Source organism: Neopsephotus bourkii, unplaced genomic scaffold, assembly GCF_033783945.1.
Source record: "Neopsephotus bourkii isolate Nb327-2 ecotype Australia unplaced genomic scaffold, CSIRO-AGI_Nbou_v1 NB_846, whole genome shotgun sequence".
In the NCBI taxonomy this organism is placed as follows: domain Eukaryota; kingdom Metazoa; phylum Chordata; class Aves; order Psittaciformes; family Psittacidae; genus Neopsephotus; species Neopsephotus bourkii.
The window spans coordinates 3,177,962-3,199,448 of NW_026901342.1; the positions used below are offsets into that span (position 1 = coordinate 3,177,962).

The 21,487-nt window shown below is 41.0% G+C and overlaps 1 protein-coding gene across 1 annotated transcript in view; it reads right to left on the minus strand.

Moving 5' to 3' along the window:
- Positions 1-2,052: 2,052 nt before the first annotated feature.
- The window catches only part of EMILIN2 (elastin microfibril interfacer 2), a 32,234-nt gene continuing 12,799 nt past the window's right edge, over positions 2,053-21,487 (minus strand). Inside the window, exons 3-8 of the mRNA XM_061356382.1 lie at positions 20,534-20,709; positions 16,650-18,584; positions 10,171-10,509; positions 9,553-9,591; positions 3,192-3,326; positions 2,053-2,465 (exon numbers count right to left, since the gene is read on the minus strand). Coding sequence (XP_061212366.1) covers positions 2,128-2,465; positions 3,192-3,326; positions 9,553-9,591; positions 10,171-10,509; positions 16,650-18,584; positions 20,534-20,709 — 2,962 coding nt within the window. The 3' untranslated portion in view covers positions 2,053-2,127. The remainder of the gene's footprint in view (positions 2,466-3,191; positions 3,327-9,552; positions 9,592-10,170; positions 10,510-16,649; positions 18,585-20,533; positions 20,710-21,487) is intronic.

The window sequence follows — 21,487 nt, forward strand, 5'->3', positions numbered from 1 at the left end:
AAGTTCTGCTTTTTAAAAAGTGGTTGATGGAACTGGCTTTTGAAAACACAGAAAACAATCCTTCCTGTATGTCCCTTCACATTTGAGACCTACAAAGGCATGGGACAGAAAGAGGCTGTTGATTTAAGACAAAGAACCCCTATGCCCCCCTTCAACAAGCACGCGGCTGCTAACTGCATGCTAATGCCTCATGCTCCAGCGCAGGTCAAGACAAATGTGAAGGGAAATGAGCTGGGGCTCATTTCTCCCTTTATCACGGTGTGAAGTGCAAGCTCGGCGTACAGCTTTAGCTACTCATAGAAACAGCCTTCCTACGACAAAATACGTCCAGTCCTACCTTCTGCTTCTTAGCAACACCGTCATTTCTGAAAATCAGGTGCCAAGAGATCCTAAACTAAAACCCCACTCAATTTCCCCCCTGTGCTCACAGCCCCCAGTGCAATCCTAGCTGTAAGGGACTGATTCAGAGTTTCTCTGTGGAGGGAAAGCTTTTTCTGCCTGCTTTTCCCCAAAGCAGCTCATCTTCCAGGATGTGACAGTTTGTTGTGGGAAGGCCCCATCTCATCGCCTGGAAACAGAGTAATTAGGGAGTATCAATTCCAAACTTATGCAACCAAGGCCAAGTTTTCATCTGACCTCCTCAGATGGGAAGGGCTTCAGCTAAACATTCTGTGCTGCTTTACAGCACAGGGAGTTCTTCCTTCACCTGAAAGAATTGTTTGTTCTGAGGCTATACTATAAAAAGCTGTTCTGCATTTGTAAGAAGGAAAAAATATTACACAAACCTCTATGATAAATACAACTCTATGCAGCATGAACAGACTATTAAGAACATCAGTTTGTATAAATATATATGTGACAAAGGAACAGTCTTGCTCTCAGTAAATCATGCCAGATTTCTTTTTCAGCCATAAAAGAGATCACATCTAACTCAAAAGCGCCAAACCATCACTGTTACCTCCACAGAGAAGTGGCCAGTATGAGAAGTAAAATACTGTTGCCCCAAATGTATTTGTTTTAACTAAGAAAGTTGCTTCATCCATATAAACAGATGCTGAGTGTTGAAACAAACCTCAGTCAAAAGCATAATGCAGGAGGCTAAAGCGAAAACTTGGTGTAGATGGCTGGTTTATGCCTTTGACAATAAGACTATTTTCCTCTCTCAACAATTTTTCTCTGTCTTTTACAAAGAAGAAAACTTCCTTTTTAATGCAAATACTGTAAGAGTGCCAGAAACAAAGTTTTTAAACTTTTCATTTTTCTAGCTAAGCAGAGACAATTCATTTTCCTCTGAACTGTTTCATTAACTTCAAGCAGCAAGCTTTAATCTCAAGAGCACCATGCTTAACTGATCATCTGTCTTACTGTATCCATTGAAAATAACTGTTCTAATGCTTTCAGTAGTAGCACCTGCACCTTACGCTCACATCTGCTGTAGTATGCTCACATCTGCTGTAGAAAAGCATGTGGAAATCCGAGGCCGGGCAAGCTTCTCCCTGCACAGCTGCTTCCACTTGACTGGAATGAGTCACCTGTCTCTAAGCACTGTGTTTAGGCCTTAAAGTAAAAGAAACCTGACGCAGGTGAGTATCCTTTTGCTCTGCAGCATCACGGTTAGCAACTGCATTGAACAAACTGTTTGTAAGAAAGCACTTGACCCAATGTAGTCTTAAATAACACCAAAAGTTATTGACCATGTCCAATACAATTTCACTTTCCTGGCCCTGCTTTACTGAAAACATAAAAATAGCTGACCATGATTGTAAACTTCAGATGTAAACTTTGATAAACTGGGGACAATTTGAAAAACTAGGGAGAGCACTGCAAAGACAATTTAATAGAGAATAGCAAGAGCACAGTGGAGAAGTATCTATCAAGAACGTATTTGTTGTTTGAACAGTTGTTCTGTTTGTGCAGGTAAACAAGAACTTGGGAAGAAATTAGTTTAGCTACAGAAACATGTCTTTTGTAGCTACATCTGGAAACAGGACAAGGAGAAGGTCTCAGTATAGACTATAAACCCATCACTGAAAATCAAATATATAAACTGAATATATTAAAGCTTTGAATTTTATTACACTTAATTTCTTCTGAATATCTTACCCTTCTCTCCTGTTCAAGGTAAACCTAAACATGAGAAATGGAAGGATAAAGGAGAACTCCACTAAACGTGGAGTACATTTCGTCAGAGTCTGTGTAGGCCAGTTTGCCTCCCGTTACAACGACGTTTACTTCATCTCCCGCTTTGAGGTGAAGAACAAGGTGGAACGTCCCAGGACCACCACAGGTCTGTTTCCCTGAGTAGGGTTTGTGATACTCCAACAGTTCCCTTCTGTATCCAGCCGTGTGGAGCTGAGCTACACTTGCGTTGGAGACAGACAGCACTGCTTCTACGTACTCATCCCTCTCTGGGGCCAGCACAGCAGTGATCAGGTAGCGTCCTTCATATGGTGATGTGAAAATGCCTGCAGAAGAGTTCCCAGAGTTATTCAGAATGGAAAGACCTAATTGCTCCAAGTACAATGACAAACATAAAATGACATGGGTTACCCTTTGCTATGTACGGATAACTGTGACATGGTCAGCCTGGGTAGCAGACCAACTGACAGCAGTCATGAAGACAAAGGGTTACTGCTTTTATACTACAGCCCACAAGTCCTTCGGAACCTCCTGGACTAAGCAACCACCATGACTCAGAGCTGGGTGATGAGGTGAGAGGCACCCACGTGCTGTGCCAGTCCCCAGGTTAAGGCACACCTAACACCCTCGAGTGACAGGACACTCTGCCTGAGGAGGGGGCAACCCGCAGGTACTACTACTGGGAAGGCAGTATGTATCACCTGCCTCTCCCCGAGTGACCCATCTGGCTGAGCTGCAGCAAAGTGGGTTAGCAAGGAACCTCACCTCTACTACCTGGGCTCAGCCAGCCTGAGGTGGTTGAGGAGCAAAACCAGCTGTGCTGGCAGAGCTGACACAGTGCTGAGTGGGCCTCAAAATTACCAGACAGCTGCAGAAAATCAGTAGTGGCAAAGTGTGTGCCTGTCCACATCCATAGGAAGCTTTTATTCCAGGTTTAGATTAACTTATTTTGGTTGTTCAGTGTGCCAGCAAGGCCTGAGATAGCACCAAACACTGGTAACCCATGCTACTGCCTGTCTGGCATCTCTGTGAGTCCATTCTTTGGCTGTTACCTGTATTAGGGTTGTAATAGTCCCCGTCATTCACAAGCACTTTGTTAAAGTGAACCACACCAACATCACTGGAGAAAGGCTTCTGTGTGAGTCCAGCAGAAAATGACACCAGAGAGGCCGCAGCGGCAGCAGGTCCTAAAATGGGTAACAACATGAGTCAGAGTCATATCAGGATGACAACACAGCCTCTCCCTGTGATGGTTTATAATCCGCCGTGTCTCTATTCCTGCAAATACCCCACTTGGATAAATCCTGTCACTTGATGGATGCCAGAATTAGCAGAATACGAACTGCTGGCCCAGGTCCCACGTGTCTCACCATAAAATTTACTAAGCACCACAAAATTCCTGCCTTGGCCACAGCATCCCTGGGTTTGGGTTGGGTTATTTTTTCCTTCTAAGGAAAAGGTACATGGCTTGTAAATGCTGGCAGTGGAAATCCTGCCACCTCTCAGCAGTGCTTTTGCCATGGACCTTCTTCAGGATCGAGGCTGCCCTTGGACATCTCCGCTCTCCATCACTATCACAGTGACAACAGGTCAGCTTTCCTAGTCATGCTGAGAAGCTGCACACAGCTTAGATCTCTCACCTTCTCTGCTGAAGTGTAGTGAAAATAGCTACAAGAAGAAACACTTTGGCATTATAGTAAAGAGAATCATCACTGGGGCTTTTCTCTCTCTCCAGCACTTCTCTTTTGGAGGACTTTTTAATCCCAGTTTTTCTTTTCTCAGCAGATCAGTCACTCCAGTATTTTATAGTGGCTACTTCCTTACTACCTTGATTACTACTTGCTTACTAGATGAAATACAATTTGGACAATTGAGACAGATTTTTACATTTAACAGGCTGGTTTAATGGCATTTAGTGATCGACCACTTAACTTACTCGTTCCACTTTAGTTTCTTTCGCTCAAAACATTTCCCCTAAAGTAGGACACACTGCTAGAGGCAGTCAACTATAGTTGCTTTGTTCGGGCTATTAGGTAAACAACAAATACACTTAAAGTTGCCCTCAGTTGCTTTTTCTGTTCTGTGCTGTTCAGGTTAGGATCCATATCTTCTCTGTGCTCTCAATCTGAGATGCCCATCAGCAACCAATGTTCGATTAAGACTGTACCCCTTAAAAACTGAAGTTAAAAAGTGACAAAACTTCATCTAAAATGTGGATATGCAAATGCTCTGCTACCCTTTTTTGTCTGAATAACTTGGCATTGGGGGTGGGAGGGTAAGGCAAGGTGAAGACATGCCTGCAACTTCAGAAATGGCAAATAACTACCTTGACTTCCCTGAGGGGCTGGTAACCAGCTGCCTCACGTATCTTTGGAGATCTCTTTATTCAGTATTCTGTCTCACACTCTGAAAACAGACGGAAGCCCTTCTTCATTACTCCTACCTGCAAGTGTGCCTGCAGGGGCTCTTGTAGGTTAAGATGAGGTGATTTGAAAGGACCAAAATTAATTGCAGGAAGTCTACTTAAGAAGCTTCTGTAAAGCTCCATTATTTTAACACCACACTACTTATAGAAAGCATCTCTTTGTATTCTTTGCCTTTCCTGAGATTCAAATAAAGTGAAAATGCACTCAACTAACTTCTTGTTGGTTTCTCTCCCCTGCAGTCGTACTGCACAGATGACACATGCTATTTGCTGCTTGCCCAGAAACACTGTCCTCTCCGTTTGGAGTAACTCCAGTTCTGTCTGGTTTGGTGTCATCTCAACAAGGGAGCCACTCCTCCCCTGGCTTCCTTCAAGATTTTCCTGCACTAATTGCTCGCATAATTATTAGAGTTTGCTGCCAAAATGGCTTCAGATTGGCAGCCTAGTTTAGCACACCAACTGGGTTTGTCCAAAGGAGAAATCTTAAACCTGTCCAAGTATTCTGATCAGTTCAATGGGCAATGTGAGAAGGCACAGTAACAATGCAGTGCATCTATGTTCTCTTACCCTCCTCTCTGCCCCTGCTGGAACTGTGCCATTTAAAGCTTTCACAAGTGCTACCAACAGCTCTCAGCAGTGCTTTTGCAGAGCCTTACAGACAGGTGAACTACCTTGTCTTACATGTCTTCACTTGTAAACACTTCTTCATACAAAGATCAAAGTTCGGCTTCTCTAGGCAAGGTCCAGGCTTGGAAACTTCACTTAAGCGGTTAAAAGTCATGGAATTATAAAAATCAGGAAGAAGTTTTAAAGCACTTAAAAGCTGGGAACCACATGCACAGCTCTGATGAAGAAACTGCTGGACAGACAACAGGTTTAACAGCAGATTCAACCACAGTTTTACAGCTTCTGGGGGAGGAAAAAACTCTTGGACTTTAGATGTATTCAAGAAGGTTTCACTTGAGATATATTTATATATATGCCAGCAGGAGCAGGTATGCCTGTTCATGGCAATCTAAGCTAATGTAATGCATTCTGGGGGGTCAAAAGACCGGAGAAGATAACATGGGTGGCCTTTGTTAGGTTACATCTACTTTTACCCATCTGCCAGCTGTATTTCTGGTTCTCTACCTCCCTTTTAACTTCCCAGCACAGTTCATGCCTCCCACAGAGCCCAAGGGCCAGAAGGAGAAAAAGAAGAAAAACAAAACCCAACCAAAACAGAACAGAGCACAGCACAGACATTTTCTATCAAGATGAAAGGAGAAAAAAAAAATAACAGTGTGATGGTGCTGCTGACAACTGCACAGCAACTGGAATGAGGACTCCTCAAGAATCTACACAGCAGAGAGACCATAAATACATAAGTCATTTGTCAGTATGCACTTATGACTCCTTGCATATGGCAGGAGTAGGGACGATATGGTAGATTTCCTCTGCTTGGCCAATACTTCTAAATCTAAATGAGGGCAAAGTGCAACATTTCAGTCAAGCTAAAGGGGACAAAATATCAGCAATTTATCACCTCCCTGCTCCCTTTTCCTGTTTTCTGGGTTTGGGTTTTGGGTGTGGTTTGTTTGTTTGTTTGTTTGTTTGTTTGTTGGGGTTTGGGTTTTTTTTTTTAACTCTTCAGTTTGAACCTAACATCCCATTTCCATGAACATTCCCTTGGCTTATGTAAGGCCGTGCACAGCAGCAGAGCAGCACAGTGCCACACTGATTTCCATTAGCCAGTTCTCAATGAAGCTGGGCCCATTATCTCTACTCTGCTAAATCACAGTGGTTTTGATGCCAATGGTAACTCAGTGCATTAGCAAGACACAACTACTTTTCTCCTGAGTCTGTTAGTAACAGCTCTTTTGGCTCTAACAGCTCCTACCTCCCAGATTTCAGCAAGAGGTTTTCCCCAGCACTCATCTACTGCTGCTTACACAACCATCCACCTTCTACCCCATCCTTCAGCACACAGAATTGTGCAGTTCTTTCATGCAAGCAGCAACTAAACACAAACACTGGTGCAACATGTTCTTTACCTCAGAGTCAGCAAACATGCTTTCCCCTGTGCTAGACCACTGATGTTACTAATGAGAATACTGCTTCCTGTCCAGTGACTAAAAGAAAGAGCTAAACATGAGCAGAACCTGCCACAAGCATGACAAAGTCATTTATGTATTCAGTAAACTCCTTCTTCAAATCAAACGCCACCTACAACAATATAAATCTTATATTAAAATAATGTTGTGCCTTTATATTTGAAACGTCCTATTTGCTTGCTGCCTGGAGTCACATGGAAAAAGTAAAGATGGTTAGTATCAGACAAGAAAAAGGAATTAAAAAAGACTAAATTAGCCTTTTCCTGCACAGATACATACAGCAGCATTCACACAGCAGTAGGACTCACTAGATCAGCTGTTTTGTTTTAGAGAGGTGCAACAGCCTCCACTGAAGCTGCAGGGTTAAGGACACAAGCAACACTGAAGGCAGCATGAAGGGGGAGGGTGAGAAAAGCAGTTTGTGCTTTCAGTGATTTTTTTTCACTGTGACCCTCTGCATGCTAGTTAGAACATCCAAATCCTTGGCTCTGTCCTTGCCTAGTTGTGTGACCTGGGATTTTACAAGCATTTTCTCATCAGTTCCTACACCAGTTCATCAGCCAATTCACTACTTTTGTCTCTGCAATTTTCTTTGCTTCAGCAAACAAAAATTCTCATAACTCTAAAGCTGCCATGCTTCAGAAACATTCCCTGCTGATGTTTCTTTAAATAATACCTGGTTCAACTGTTTTTGTGTTAAAAGGGATCAGTTGGATGCACTGAGGTCCTGACACTTAACTCACCTTTTTCATAAACTCCTTGCCTGTAAAAATTGAGCTTGTATGTAATACTGTACCTTATACTCTCTCACTAATACTTGTTAGGTCCTCAAAAAATCTTTACCTACCATGTTATATTGTGAGATGCATGCAAAGAGATAGCTCATGCATCTGAAACTCTCAAGAAATACACTGCTATTTAAAGTATGCAAATCGTGCCTCAGCATTCAAGAAGAGCACTGAAGTGGGATAGTTTAATCCCAGAGGAGAGCTGGAGCCCTCAGCTTCTTCCTGAGAAGTGCTTTTTATGTAACAGAAGTTACTGAGAAACAGAAGTAAAAGGAAGTACTCAGAAGGCCAATTTAATAGTACAAGCTGCTTATTTTAGGAACTATTGTACAGGAAGGTCTGATCTTCTTTCAAATTTGAATTTCAGTGCTACAAAATGCACTGGGTGAAGACTGGCAAAGACACCATAAACTCTGGTTCTCCACAAATTAGATATTAAGGATTCCTTGATGCCTTATTTAAGCATTAAGTTATTCCTCCAATAAGCCAAAAATCTTGTCTTCCCCAGCTGTTCACTTCCACCTCAACACTGTTAACTCCTGAATGCTACCTCAGAATGCTCCTTCTTTGCTGCTTACAAGCAAACACTGATCATTATGGACAGTGCATGTAAATGCTCTAACTCCACAGGAAGTCCAATAGTTACCTGCACCATCCTTACTTCCCTGTTTTCTATGACTACCTACCAGTGGGGTTTGCAAAGCATTTTGGGGGAAGTTAAAGGACAGATCAGAAGGTACAGCTTATATTTAGATGGGTCTTCTGAGGCAGAGATCAGAAAAAGGAAAGGCTTGGTCAAGCCCACCTCTCTCTGGATCCCAGGTGATAACATCACTTACAACGTGTTCCACCAAGCAGCAACCGGCACTCTGCCTGCCAAACCCTGCCTTTTTAACGCTTAACATCCACCTACTGTTTCACACAGTTTTAGCATAAACTGATTAAAATACTGCTGTCTATGAACGACACAGATTGTACAAAGTGGAAGAAAACCCCCAGGAAATCCATTTATCACAGAAATCTAGACATCTATATTGGCTATGCTGGCATCAAGATAAACATTTCTTCTTATCCTCTTCCAGAAGCCTCATCTATTGCTGCTTGTTCTTACCACCAAATGCAAAGAAGACTGCTTTAAGGCTATGACTGACTTTTAATTAGAAAGTATAAATATCAGGATTTCAGTGTCAAATCTTTACAACTCTTTTTGTCAGTACCCGGACCAATCTTTATGATGTATATCTGTGATTTCATTAGGGCCATCAAACTAAGTCCCAAGGGTAGGATTTTGGATGCCATAAAGCCCTAATGTTTTATTTTCATCTATTTCCCATATTTCCTTAAACAAATTTAGATGAAATGATTCTTTTTGAAGAGGGTGTGGGAATATTCACTTGGATCCAGGATACCAGATAATATCTTGATTATGAGGTTGTGGGGCAGGCAGCACCCAATCAACACATTTATCAAGGCCAGCTAGCATGTCCTGTACAAGGTTTATACCTGTTTATCATACAAATCCATAAATGAGCTTATTTATAATTAACAATTACAAAAATAAAAAGTAAACACCAAAGTAGGAAAACTACATTTTGAATGTTTTTGAGCTGTGGTTGTCTGTAGCAGCACTCTTACTTTCCCAGAAGTCAGGAACACGAGACCTCATGATTCTAACAAAGACAGAAACTGTCCCACAAGGAGAACTAAAGCATGCACTAGTTCAGATACTAGCAGTGCTTCAAGATCATAGTCTTGGCTTTATTCCTATCTTATTAAAGAAATATTAAAATTTTCAGAAAGAAATATATATTTTAGCATTTAAAAGGAAAATAAAAAGGTCAGCACTAACATTTACTAGGACATAGAAACCCTCTGAATGTAAAAAAACCCCACTGAGGTAACAATAACCCAAATGAATTATTTTCCAAAACCTCTGTATCTTGCAAGGATGCAGAATGTTTAAACGCTTCGGTATAGCAAAATGTGACAGATTCTCCTCAATGCTAAACTTAAATATTAAAAATTAACGTCTCAACCGTGACCTCCCTGGGACTGAAATAAACATTAAGTACCTGTGTAAAGAATTTCTAGGAAACGACTGCCTTACCTTGTGACTCCGTGGTAGCAGGAGATAACTTTGGATAGCCTACAAATGAAAAGTAGTGTGTGTGTGACACAGTATATAATGTAATGGAATACATTATTACAAAATACCAATGCAGTCTTCTAAAAAGCATCCTTTGTTACCCAACAGCAACCTACTGAAATAGCTACCAAATAGTATCTCTTATGAAATGCTCAATTATCATTAAATGGGAGTGGTCACGGTAACAAAAACCAAATTCCTACTACAGCGCACTAAATCACTATGTACTATGACAAGAAAAAAAATCATTTAAGTTCCCCTAGTGGCGAAGCCGCTGTAGTTACCAATGATTTTACATTAGTCCTGTTGACCTCATGCTGTATACAGCCTTGGCAAAGGCAACAGAAGTGGCACTGAATGTTTTCCTTACTTCTGTAGCCAGCTGAAGGCTGCAAAAGCCTGTTCACAGTATCTCTGCCATAAGCCCATTCCCAACTGCAACAGCTATAATGCACATCCAGTAAAGCCTGAAAGGTGGCTGGTGAAGCACAACAGATCTCAGTGCCACCCTTTTAACAAGACCTGGTTTGTCCATTGCACTTAAATGGGAATGATTCACTGTCAGTTTGGTTCTCTCACCTGGTGCTCCAGCATACCCTTCAGCAATGGGCATAGTACTTTGACCAGCCTGACCATCCACACTTCCAAGGCGCCCTCTTCCTGACATTAGAACAGTGCCAGGAGGCCCTGCCTCTCCAGTCTCCAGGATGATCCCCGTTGTTCCAGGCAGAAATGGCACAACTCCTGATCCTGGCAGGGCTGGGCGCGGAGGAGGTCTCGGCTGTGGTGGCAGGAGGGGGGTCCTCTGTCGTGGGGGTTGTATTTGTATCCTTGGCCTTGATGGCAACAAGGATATGCCAGGCTGGGGCTGCAGGGGTGGTCTTGGTGGCAATGGCTGCCGTGGTACTTCTGATCGCCCTTTGAAATGATGAAAGCAGGAAGGAAGATGTAGAATTATTCACTTAAAGTAGTATTTAAAATTGCTTATTTTTGAAAAACAACAACAAACAAACAAGCAAACAACAAACAAAAATAAAACCAACAAAAAACCCCAAACAAACAAGCAAAAAAAACCAAACAAAAAACAACTTCAAAATAAAACAGGACTCAATTTGAGGCCACCTTTTCCCTCAGACCCAAGACTGCAGTGGTAAAACTCCTTTCCACACCTGCAGTACTACAGACTCCCCTCTTTCCCAGCCTGTGACACAGGGAAAGGAATGAAGACAGCCTGGAGACAGGACAAGCAGCAGTCACAGAGTCATAGAATCACAGAATACTTAGGGTTGGAAAGGACCTTAAGATCATATAGTTACAGATCCCCTGCCATGGGCAGGGACACTTCACACTAGACTATGTCACCCAAGGCTTCCTCCAATCTGGCCCTGCAAAATAACCTGGCCTAAGTTTAACAACTGTGAACATTCACCTGCTCATGCAGCTTTGACTTGCTGCACCAAGCGGGCCTTGTATCCTACCTATTCCCTCTGCTGCCTTCATCTCCATTGCATATTCTCTCCCTACCTTCACTTCAGTGTTCCTGAACCCCTCACGCTCATCGCACCTACTTTTGACTCTGTACTCACACAACACTTAGCACAAAGCTGACCCGTTAGCACTACCATACAGAAAGTATCCACAGGAAAATAAAATGAGTAAATGAACAGTGACTTAATGGATTTTCCCCCCTACTTTGAAAAGCAATAAACTTCTAATTCCAAGTATTCCCATTACTAATATTTTCTGACAACAAAGGCAGAGCCCTACAATATAATCCACCAGAAAAGCCATTATTGTTTAAAGAGAAGCGATACCATTAAAAGACTTTTCCAGTAGGGCAGCCAACACGTATGACATCAGGATTTAACAGTGCTGACATGGTTACTTTTGTGTATCTGCTCCAGTTCTAAGTCCTTTATAGGAATTACAACTTATTTATAAAACTGAAGTCTTATACGACATATAAGGATGCAATGTCCTCCCAAGAATGAAGTTGAATTACACTAAGAACAGGAATTCATACATGTGTAGATTTCAGCAATCCACACATATACAGAGTAATTTGTCATTTCAGATGCCATGTCAGCTTTTACACAGAATAATTAGAATTTTATTCTAAATTAAACATTAGCATTGGTTATTTTGGTTGCCTTTTGAGACTACAGCTTGAGGTACAGGGACAGAAAGGAGTTTCTGTGGAAATGGACAAACATCCCCTTGCAAATTTATCTGATGCAACTCATCACACCAGAGATGCTTGCGACGGTCCACAGTGGAGACCACAGCTCTGAGGACTCAGTGGTCAAAATAAACACTTCAACTGATCACAGTCCAAAATCATCCTGGGTAAATTTGCCACTGGCTAGGGCTAAACAGACTGGCTGTGTCTAACAGCAGACAGGGTGCAAAGCTTCCCCTGGCCCTGCTGCAGAGCTGGGGACACCCAGGAGTGCCTTACCCCATACCTTTGGGGGAGAGCCTACAACCAAGTCATGCAGGTATTGTCCATGACACATGGCTGGGACCAGACACTGTTGCTGGCAACCCACATGCTGTTTCGTGACTACTCAACACCTGCATTTTACCCTTGTGAATCTCATTCCTTGTTTTCATCTCATAATAAGTCCACATAAGCCTTCCAGAGAGGCTGTCTGAAGTCATAGCCTCACACCACCTGCATTCATTTACTAGATATGCCTGCTAGAAAAGAAATCTCCCTGAACTTAGCTGGCTGACTTTAACTGTCATGAGAGTCGAAACTTAACACAAGCAATGCACTGATAAGCTGCACTGAAGCTTACTTCGTAACTCTATCCACAAGGCAGAGAACCAAGGAGTGAAATGTTCACTTTATACAGATTACAGTTATCTTCATAAAAATCCAAGGATTAAAAAGATCTTGTTAAATAAAAAGTTTAAAGTATCGAAGTGAATTATTTAACAGAGTTGTTAACTTAGTGAGACATCTTCTGTCCACAGCAGCATTGATTTAGACGATCAGCTAAGAGCTTCAGATTAACCTCATTCAAAACATAAATTGACAAAGCACTTTACACCTTGGGATGTGAGTACTTGTCATTGCTCTAGTCAATTAAGCTGAGCTTTATTAAGACAACGACTTGGACTGACACAGGGAAAATGAATACATTGCTCTGCTTGCTTTTCTAAACCTTCAAATAACAACTGCTTAAATCCCATATCCTGTGCAAACCGCTTTCTTGTATGCAACATCAGTACTATAATATTCAGAATTGTCCAATTACATCTCCATAAAGTTAAATCCAAAATCACCTGCCTAAAGCTCAACTTAAAGTACCAGCAATCAGATACATGTGGATTGAGAGGGATCTGGTCTTCCATCTTTGCCAACCTTTTTGGCCTCTTCTGCTGAGGATGCATCATAGCAAGACACAGCACTGATAAATCACTAGACAAATATGATAACACTGGAGCCACCATATCCTGATGCTGCATTCACATATGTTTTCAATTCACAAGGCAGTGTGAAAATGAAGCCCTGCTGAAGGCTGGAGTGAATCTAGCTGGACCTGCTTAAGCTTTGCTGAACAACAGGCAAAACAGAAATCTTCCCTCTCATCTTCCCAACTATCTGGGAAGGCAAAGAGCATAGCTGAGCTCATTACACAGCTGAGAACAGTAACACTGTCTTCAGCAGTGGCATCCTGGCTGCTCTGGTTATCATCACTGGTGTGACAACTTGGTTACCATGTCACACAACAGCTTCTGCTCTCAGATGCCCATCCACAAGTGAAATAGAACAAAAGGTTTCCCTCCTCGGCTGAAAATTTGGTCTTCAGGATGTGTCTGTTTCTAGTACATCCTGCCCCAACCATGCTCTCCAGAGCCCCAGAACACATAGAAATGAAGCACAAAAAAACAAACTAGCAAGTAAAAGAATCTGTCACTGCACTCAGAATAAGCCAAACAGACCTTACTGGAATTTTTTTATGGATACCAAAAGGATTTGACAATTAAGTTACAAAGTACAACCTCACAGGGAGCCTAGGGGGATTTACTATGGCTATTTGCCCTAAAACACTAAGATTTTATGTTGTCCTTCATCAGTGTTGTAATGCAGAGCACACACTTGGTTTCTTAGGCCATAACTTCAGCAGACGACGTTTTGCTGTTGCTTTCAAAGCCCAGCTATAGACACAATTCCCAGAAGAACTGCAGTTCAGGTCAAATAACCGTAACCAAAGCAAACTGCACTCCCAGTATGGTATCTGGCTGCATGACCACAGCTAGGATTCCTGGAAAACTTAATGAATCTGTATGAATAGGCAGTAGGTTAAAAGAGACCACTAACTTGGCTTTCAGTTTCTTGCCATTTGAAGAGCAAACGTACCTGCTGAGAGGTACAGAGCGCAGTGAGAACAACTAATCCTACAAGACATGAAGCAGGGGATGGTCACCATCTAATGTAGACAAAGAGCTGCTGAACTACATTACCTTGGTGAGCACACGCATGGTTCCCTACACTCTTAGAGCAAACCACTGCCTGCCACCACCATCACCCTGTGTATTATGACATTATGACAAATAAATTTCTGGCCCCTGGGTCCATAACTGACATACAATCAATCACTAACCTGGCTTGTCATGTTGGACAGAGGCACTTGAAACCCATTAATTAAAAAATTGGGAAAAAAAACACAGGCATATTCGTAAGATCAGGGTCATTTGAGTTTGCTCTGGTTTACAGTGAGCTGGGCTTACACTGCTTGATAAGATTTTATATCGTGTTTCTTGCAACATATCCTTGCCTTACTGCCCTCTACAACTGTTATTAGCAACAGCTTGTTTCTGTTTCGGCCCTTCTAAGGTCAAATGACATCATCTGAATGCTACGATACACTGGCGAATGGTGAATAAGAAATTCTACACTGATCTAAGGCCAGGACTGACAGTCTTCCTTTCAAATGTCGGTATTGGTGATGATGCTGCAGATCACAGATATGTAAACAGTTAAGGTCATACCCGAACTCATGTAATTGAGTTCCCAAACTACTTCCAAAAAAGTCTCTTTTTGCCAAAATCTTTCTGCAACTCCAGCCATCAAAACTTACTTAGACTGCTGTGCCAAACAGTGTTATTTTAATTGGAAACATTTAGGGACTGAAGTGTGTGCTTCACCAATCCTTCAGAGGCCAGATGTACCCCATCATAGGGAGGTTTGCTCAGAGTGCCTACTCCTCAGATCCAGCAGCAGCATTCTTCCACAGGCTCTCAACATCCAATGGTGGATCAAGAGCTCTGCCCTGAAACAGCATTATTTTATGGAAACCCAGGCATGCTGATGCTTGTTAATGCATTACAACATTGTAAGAGGGCAGATAAATACCACCCATGAGGCTGCTTGAACACCTGCTTTAAATAACACACAAAAGATTGCTGTGTGCTTCTTGGACCTTTCTCCAAAGTTGGTCCCTACTGCAAATTTATTCTAGGCAAGATGCATGAGAAATAGGATTACACAGGTACATCATACTGCATTTTAATGGGGACTAGGTCTGCTTCTGCAGGATCTAGCAGTGAAGGTCCTAACCCTGTTGAATTTAAGTCAAGATTTCACCAAGTGAATTATCTGAGAATTATGGATTCCCTCCATTCCCCTTCACTTCTTCCTTTAAAGGAAGAGAAATATTTATGGTTTTATTCTCACACAAAAGCTTTTCATCTCAGAGGGATTTTTATGTAAAGTACGGCAATACAATACATTTGGTTTTAAACAATTAAACACTCAAACATATCTATAGAGGCTTTCCAGTCTCCACCTCAGAATAAGAAGGATATTCTTCACTAAAGAAACTACTGCATGAAGCCCAACTCATCCATTCAAGCAAGAGCACTCACAGTCCTGCATCTGATCTCCCTCAACCACCACCAGCTACAAAAGCCCACAGCCTCTTCTCCCAGCACCTCTTCTTCTGATTTAAGGCCAGTCGCAGAAATCAGCCTCTTATTTATCTCATAGGTGCAGAAAATTAAAACCAGAAACATCAACCAGCTGAAGAGTGCAGTTTCAAAACAGCCTCCAATTCCTGTGTTTTTGCGTCATGCTGACAGAAACAGGAACTCAGCTTCCTTTTGTAAACTTTGACTCTCTCAGAAAAACAACCCTTTGCTGAAATTTGGAAGAAGAACTACAGAGTTCTTGCAAGAACTACACCCTCCTTCAGAGGGAACTGAGTGGCATTTGGCAAGGTCTCTTAAACCTTCATGGCAAGGTTCACCAACATGTTGAGGTTACCTTTTCACAGCATCTCGAGCCAAAGGGAATGTGACTTTGCTTCTCAGCCACTCTAATGCAAACTTTAAACCACCTGTAGAGGTAGATTTGGCTAACATGTTGGACTATAAACAAGTGCTGAGGTGTGAAAACACTGCCAGCTGGGGTGTGTGCCTATCACCAGCTTGCCAACTACACTGTGGGAATGCAAACTTCTGGGAGAACTATGAAGGAGAATTCTTACATTGCCACACCAAGATAGGCTGGAGCTTGTCTGTGGAAGTCCTGAATCAAAGAGTCGGTGATAAATTACAATCATTAACTCATGCTAAGAATACAGCTTACAGAGAATCTTTCTTATCAGAAATCTGAATTCCTTTGACTTCCGTATTCTCCACACACTTTTCGATTTCCCCTGAGGAACCAAGAATAACATCACACAACAAAATAAAACAAAACTAATTAAATCTAATTACCTGGAATAACACCCACAGATAATTACTACTTAAAACACACTTTAAACTCACTATCTAGTAATATTAGTTTTCCTACACTCTTTATTCTGGATCAAAGTAAACAGGAAAGCATATAAGACTTTTCTTTTGAGAATACTTTTATAAGGACTGAAAACCTTCTACGGTGTTCTAGACCAAAAAGCCAAAATTAGAGTCACTGTAAGAACAAAGTAAAAGTTGTGTAATATTAAATTGTTCCTCCCTGCTTAGTTCTCTTCTAAATGATTCAGAAAACACAGGCAGTTCAAAAACAAACAATCAAAAAGCATTTAAAAGAGAAAAAAACTTACTTGGGTCAGACCGAGATTTCAGCATGCCTTCAATGTCCGTGGTTATTTTGGAGACCTGACTATTAAAGTGTTGTACAGAATTTTTGAGGCCAGAAATATCAGTGGAATGAGACACTATAGTCTCATTCATTTCATGGATGCAGTTCCATAAGCTGCTCACATGCTTATTCAGACCCTCTTTTATCTTCTGCAAGCTACCTGAGACAGAGTCCAGCTTGCCACAGACTTTTTCAACATGTGAGACTCTGCTCTCAACATCCGAAACGCCCTCCTGGATATCTTGGGTCTTCTCTTTGCACTTGCTAAGATCATTCAGGATATGGTCATTCAACTGTTCTAGTCTCTCTTTTACTTCACCACAGCAGTTATCACTGGGGTGAGCAGTTTGGTTTGCAAATGTCCTCTGCATTTGATCGATTTTCCGGAAGACACCTCGTTGTGTTTTTCTGCAGGTAGAATTGACACCCAGAAGCTGCTCCTTGCAGCTACTCAAGCCATCCTGAAGATTTTTGATGTCTTTATCCATGACATTTAGACTATACCGGAATACACGTACATCTCTCTGCATTTTCTGGATGTCACGTTGGTTACCCTTAATTAAGTTAAGTTTCTCATTAAAAGAGCTATTTAGAGACTGCAGGATAACAGAGTTATTATCTGTTTTTGAAAGCAAGTGATTGTATCTGTTGTTACAGTTTTCTAGCTCTTTCTGAATGTCCTCCATACCTTGTGGTGCAGACTGACATTTCTGCCCACAGAGGTGTTCAAGTGACAGTAGTTTGCTCTTCAGGAAATGTATTTCTTCTGTAAATTCTTTATTTGTGAATCCTGCATCACTGGGCAAGATGGGCCCAGGATTAATAAACATTCCGTCTGGGTCTGTGGTATTAGCAATCTCTAATATAGTGCCACCCAGCCTATCTTCTAGTGCCCGCAGCTTTTGATCAAACAAGTCTCTCAATTCATCTACTTCAGCAGCTATGGTACCACGGAGAGTTTCCTCAACGTAAAAGCAATGTTCTTCAGCATTTCGTTCTGTAACATTCATCCTCGCATCCAGCTCCTCCAACCTCTCACCAAACATGTCTTCTAGATCTGGAGTTGATAATCGACTGATCTCATTATCTATTCGGACATTCAAGATCCTGTGTGCTTCCGCAACTCTCTCAATCTTTTTATCTAAATCCTTTATCTGTTGGTCAAGGTCATTCCTCTCACCCTCCTTGCAACAACTGGACTTGTTTGATGGAATCTGAGTTCGGAGAGTATTTATTTCTTTCCTCAAGTCATTCTCTTTTCCCTTTATAACATCAATTATCCCTACGCAGTTAGTGTCATTGTCATCACACTGCTGCTGGATATCCTGTAATTTGTATTCACAGCAGCTCTTCAGATCTGCCATTTTCTTTTCAAATCCTTCCAGTAGTTCCTGTCTGAGGGACTCAAATTTGGAGTCTATATACTCCTGATATATGTTGTCAGTGGGCATTGTTATTGTAGGTCCTTGTGCTGCCTCCTGCAGTTGTTTTAATTGCCCTTCATAGTCTTTAACTTTTCCATTTAGTTCTTCCAGCTTGTCATTCCTCATCTTCAAGGCTTCTTTGACATCAGCTAGCTCAGACTTTAGATCTTCCATTTCAAAATCAATAAAAGGGTCTTTCTGATCTTTATTGTTGAGCAGTCCAGGCAGATGAATAGTGTCTGTTTCACCACCAACTGCACTATCAGGCTCTGGGCGGTCATAAAGGTTGTTCAGCCAAGTGACCAACATTTTACTAGCATCTTCTTGGACAGTCAACTTTAGATTTTCATTCACACCTGCCACAGAGGACTGAAGTTCAAGCACCGATCGTGTAAGCCTAAACAATTCATCCTCAAGAAACTGCATTTTCTTCTCATATGGTGGAGGTTCTGGCACTTCTGTTGGTTCTGCATCTGTTTCATGGAAATAACAGACAAAGCCTGGATGTAAATATTCCCAGTGGTATCCGTTTTAATCAGCTGAGGCTAATTTCACTTTTCTTTAAAGCTGAAGAATGGTTTAAATTGCATAATTCTTGTTCCCTTTTCTATTCCTGTTTTCAGTAGTTTATACTTAAAACTTTATCAGAACACTCCAAACTAAAAATTTTAGTGCACTGATCAAGTCCTACCAAGATAAAATGGCAATAAATAACAAAAAATCAGCAAGTAGAATCTCCCTTCTTGTTCAGCAATGAGTCTAAGCTATAGCATATATAAGAGACTATTATAGATCCATACACATCACAACACAAATGCTTATAACAATAATTCTGGAGGTACAAACACTTATAACAATAATTGCTCCTGAATTCCCACTGAAAACTTAAGTGGCAACAATTTATGTGCCTAAAGTGGGTTTATGCTTCAGTATTCTGCTGAACTGGAATCCTAATGCACATACTGGATGGGGTTCAAGAAGATATTCCAGTTATCAAATTGCTTCAAAAATACATAATTATTTGATACATATTTAAGTAGGCAATGAAAATTTGTATAAAAGCATAATCTTCACACATCCAAAATCACTAGATAAAATAACACCAGCACTCTCCTCAAAAAAGTAAATGCAGTTAAGAAGCAGAAGCTAAAAAGAAAATATACTTCTTAAAATATGACAGAAAATAGACACACAAATTGTTATCATTAGAATAACTCTTTCAAATGACAAGTGGGGTTAACAGTTAAATCTTCAGACAAAATAATTTTGGTACTGGTTCCAAGCTAGTTATGTAGTGTACAGCATCACTGAGATAGGGTCTGAAGGACATACAGTTGGATTTTTTCCTAAGTTCTAAACTGGATTTCAGATTAAAGATATTACAAAGCAGGTGGGAAGTCACTCTCAAGACTGGCAGGGTGGCAGATTCCTTCAATAATAAAAAAGTATGCAGAGTGTAGCTACTACATACACACTGGTCTATTTTTCCATTGAATTGTGGTTATCTTAGGGTCAGAGCAGAAAGAAAATCTCTAGACCTAAGCACTGTGCAACTCACTTAAAGATATCACTGTGGTTTATTATTATCTTCTGAAAATAATACTTTAGGTGGGCTAACAAAATATGTTAAAAACTTATTTTTAAAGCACATATATAATCTATAGGAGTGAGTGGTCTGACACAATGTATTCAGTCCCAATCCATTCCACTACACAAAACCACAAGGGGAAATCTGACTAAGCACCATACGTGACACTAACCTCCAATGATGTTCAAAGAAGTCCTTCAGAAGGAAACATCTGTTTGTCATTTTTTGTTAGTACAGAAAAAGCACAGGACTGCAGTAACAGCATTCCTTCTTATCCCTTTAGAAGACATTATCTTACACAAACAAACATCATTCACTCTTTACGATATTTTTTCAGAAATCAAGGTTTATAATTCCCCTTCAGTGTTAAGTAATCTAACATGAATCTGTAAAACCTGCACATGCCCTTGAACAAAGGAAAAACTGCTCTGGAGCATTGCATATCATTAAAATTAGTACCTGGTTGGGTTTTTTTTTGGTTTAATAATACCTCCTCTCAAATACATCTTCTGTGCTGAAAACTGAAGAAACCACAAAAAAAACTCCTGTAAAGTCTGACAAAAACCCCAACCTTAACCCAAGGGTTTTCCTGAACCATGAGTAGGCAGTTGGTATTTATGGCCAGTGATCCGCAGCCATTATTCTTCAGGAAATTCTCTCTATCAAGGCTGTTAGTGCCTGGCTATTATTTTCCCACCACACTATGTCTTCCATATGACTTTTGTACCTGCCAGTTATTGAGTTTAATAGAAACCATAATGGTTCTTATACTTAAAAAGATGAAACAAGAAACCAGACATGACCATGCATACCAAAATTCAAACAAAAAGTTACCCAAGCCTTTCTTCACAACAGCTTTTGCTGGTGTTGTGGGACGACGAGCAGTGTTTGGCTTTTCTGCTGGGCCTTCTTTGCAGTCCTCCCCTTTGTACCCAGGACAACATCTCCATTCCAGCTCTGTTACTGTCTTATACGCAACTGTGTACCGAGGTCTGAAACTTGTCCGGTATCTGCCAAAACAGAAAGCATTTTAAACAATCCATAACCTAATCTGCTATTTAGATCAAAACAAAAATTAAAACTTTTTTTATTAAAAATAATTCTTTTCATCTATGATTTATTTTGTCCTTCAGATATCAAATGAACAAATGTTTCTACCTAGGTTTTAAAGTTACCTGCACTCAACACAGTCATGTCAGGGAGAGCAAATATGGTCATAGAACAAGGGTTTTCATGTATGAGCAGAGGGGTAATATGATGTGGGAAGTGAATTTTTGACTCATTGGACACTGCTAACAGTGACCACCAGTGTATGACTCTATAAATTCAAAAACCTTTTCCTCTAACTATCTGTTTTACATTGCAAACCCACCCACAGGGCTCTTCTGGCAGCAGCTCTTCTGGACATCAAAAATTGTTTCTGCCTTTGTCCCACTTGCCTTTCCACAGTCTCCACACAAGCCATTACTCAGAATCTATATGTAAGGAGCAGTCAAAACTAAGGGAATATTACAGGGAAGGACAAAATGGTGAAAGCATGAGTCAGATAAGGACATGAAAAGAGTCAGATGAAATGCCACAACCAACAAAGGAATCTTTCCTTCTTCACTTGTTAAGATGAAAAGGGTCTTGCAGACAAACCTATGCACACATTACATACATAAGTCTTAAGTTACCCCAAGTAATCACTCAAAAGTTAATAAACGGCAAACTGATTCTAGTTGTGCAACTTTCTTTAACCACAGACTTACTGCATAACTTTTTCCTCTAGCACATGTACCCCATGTT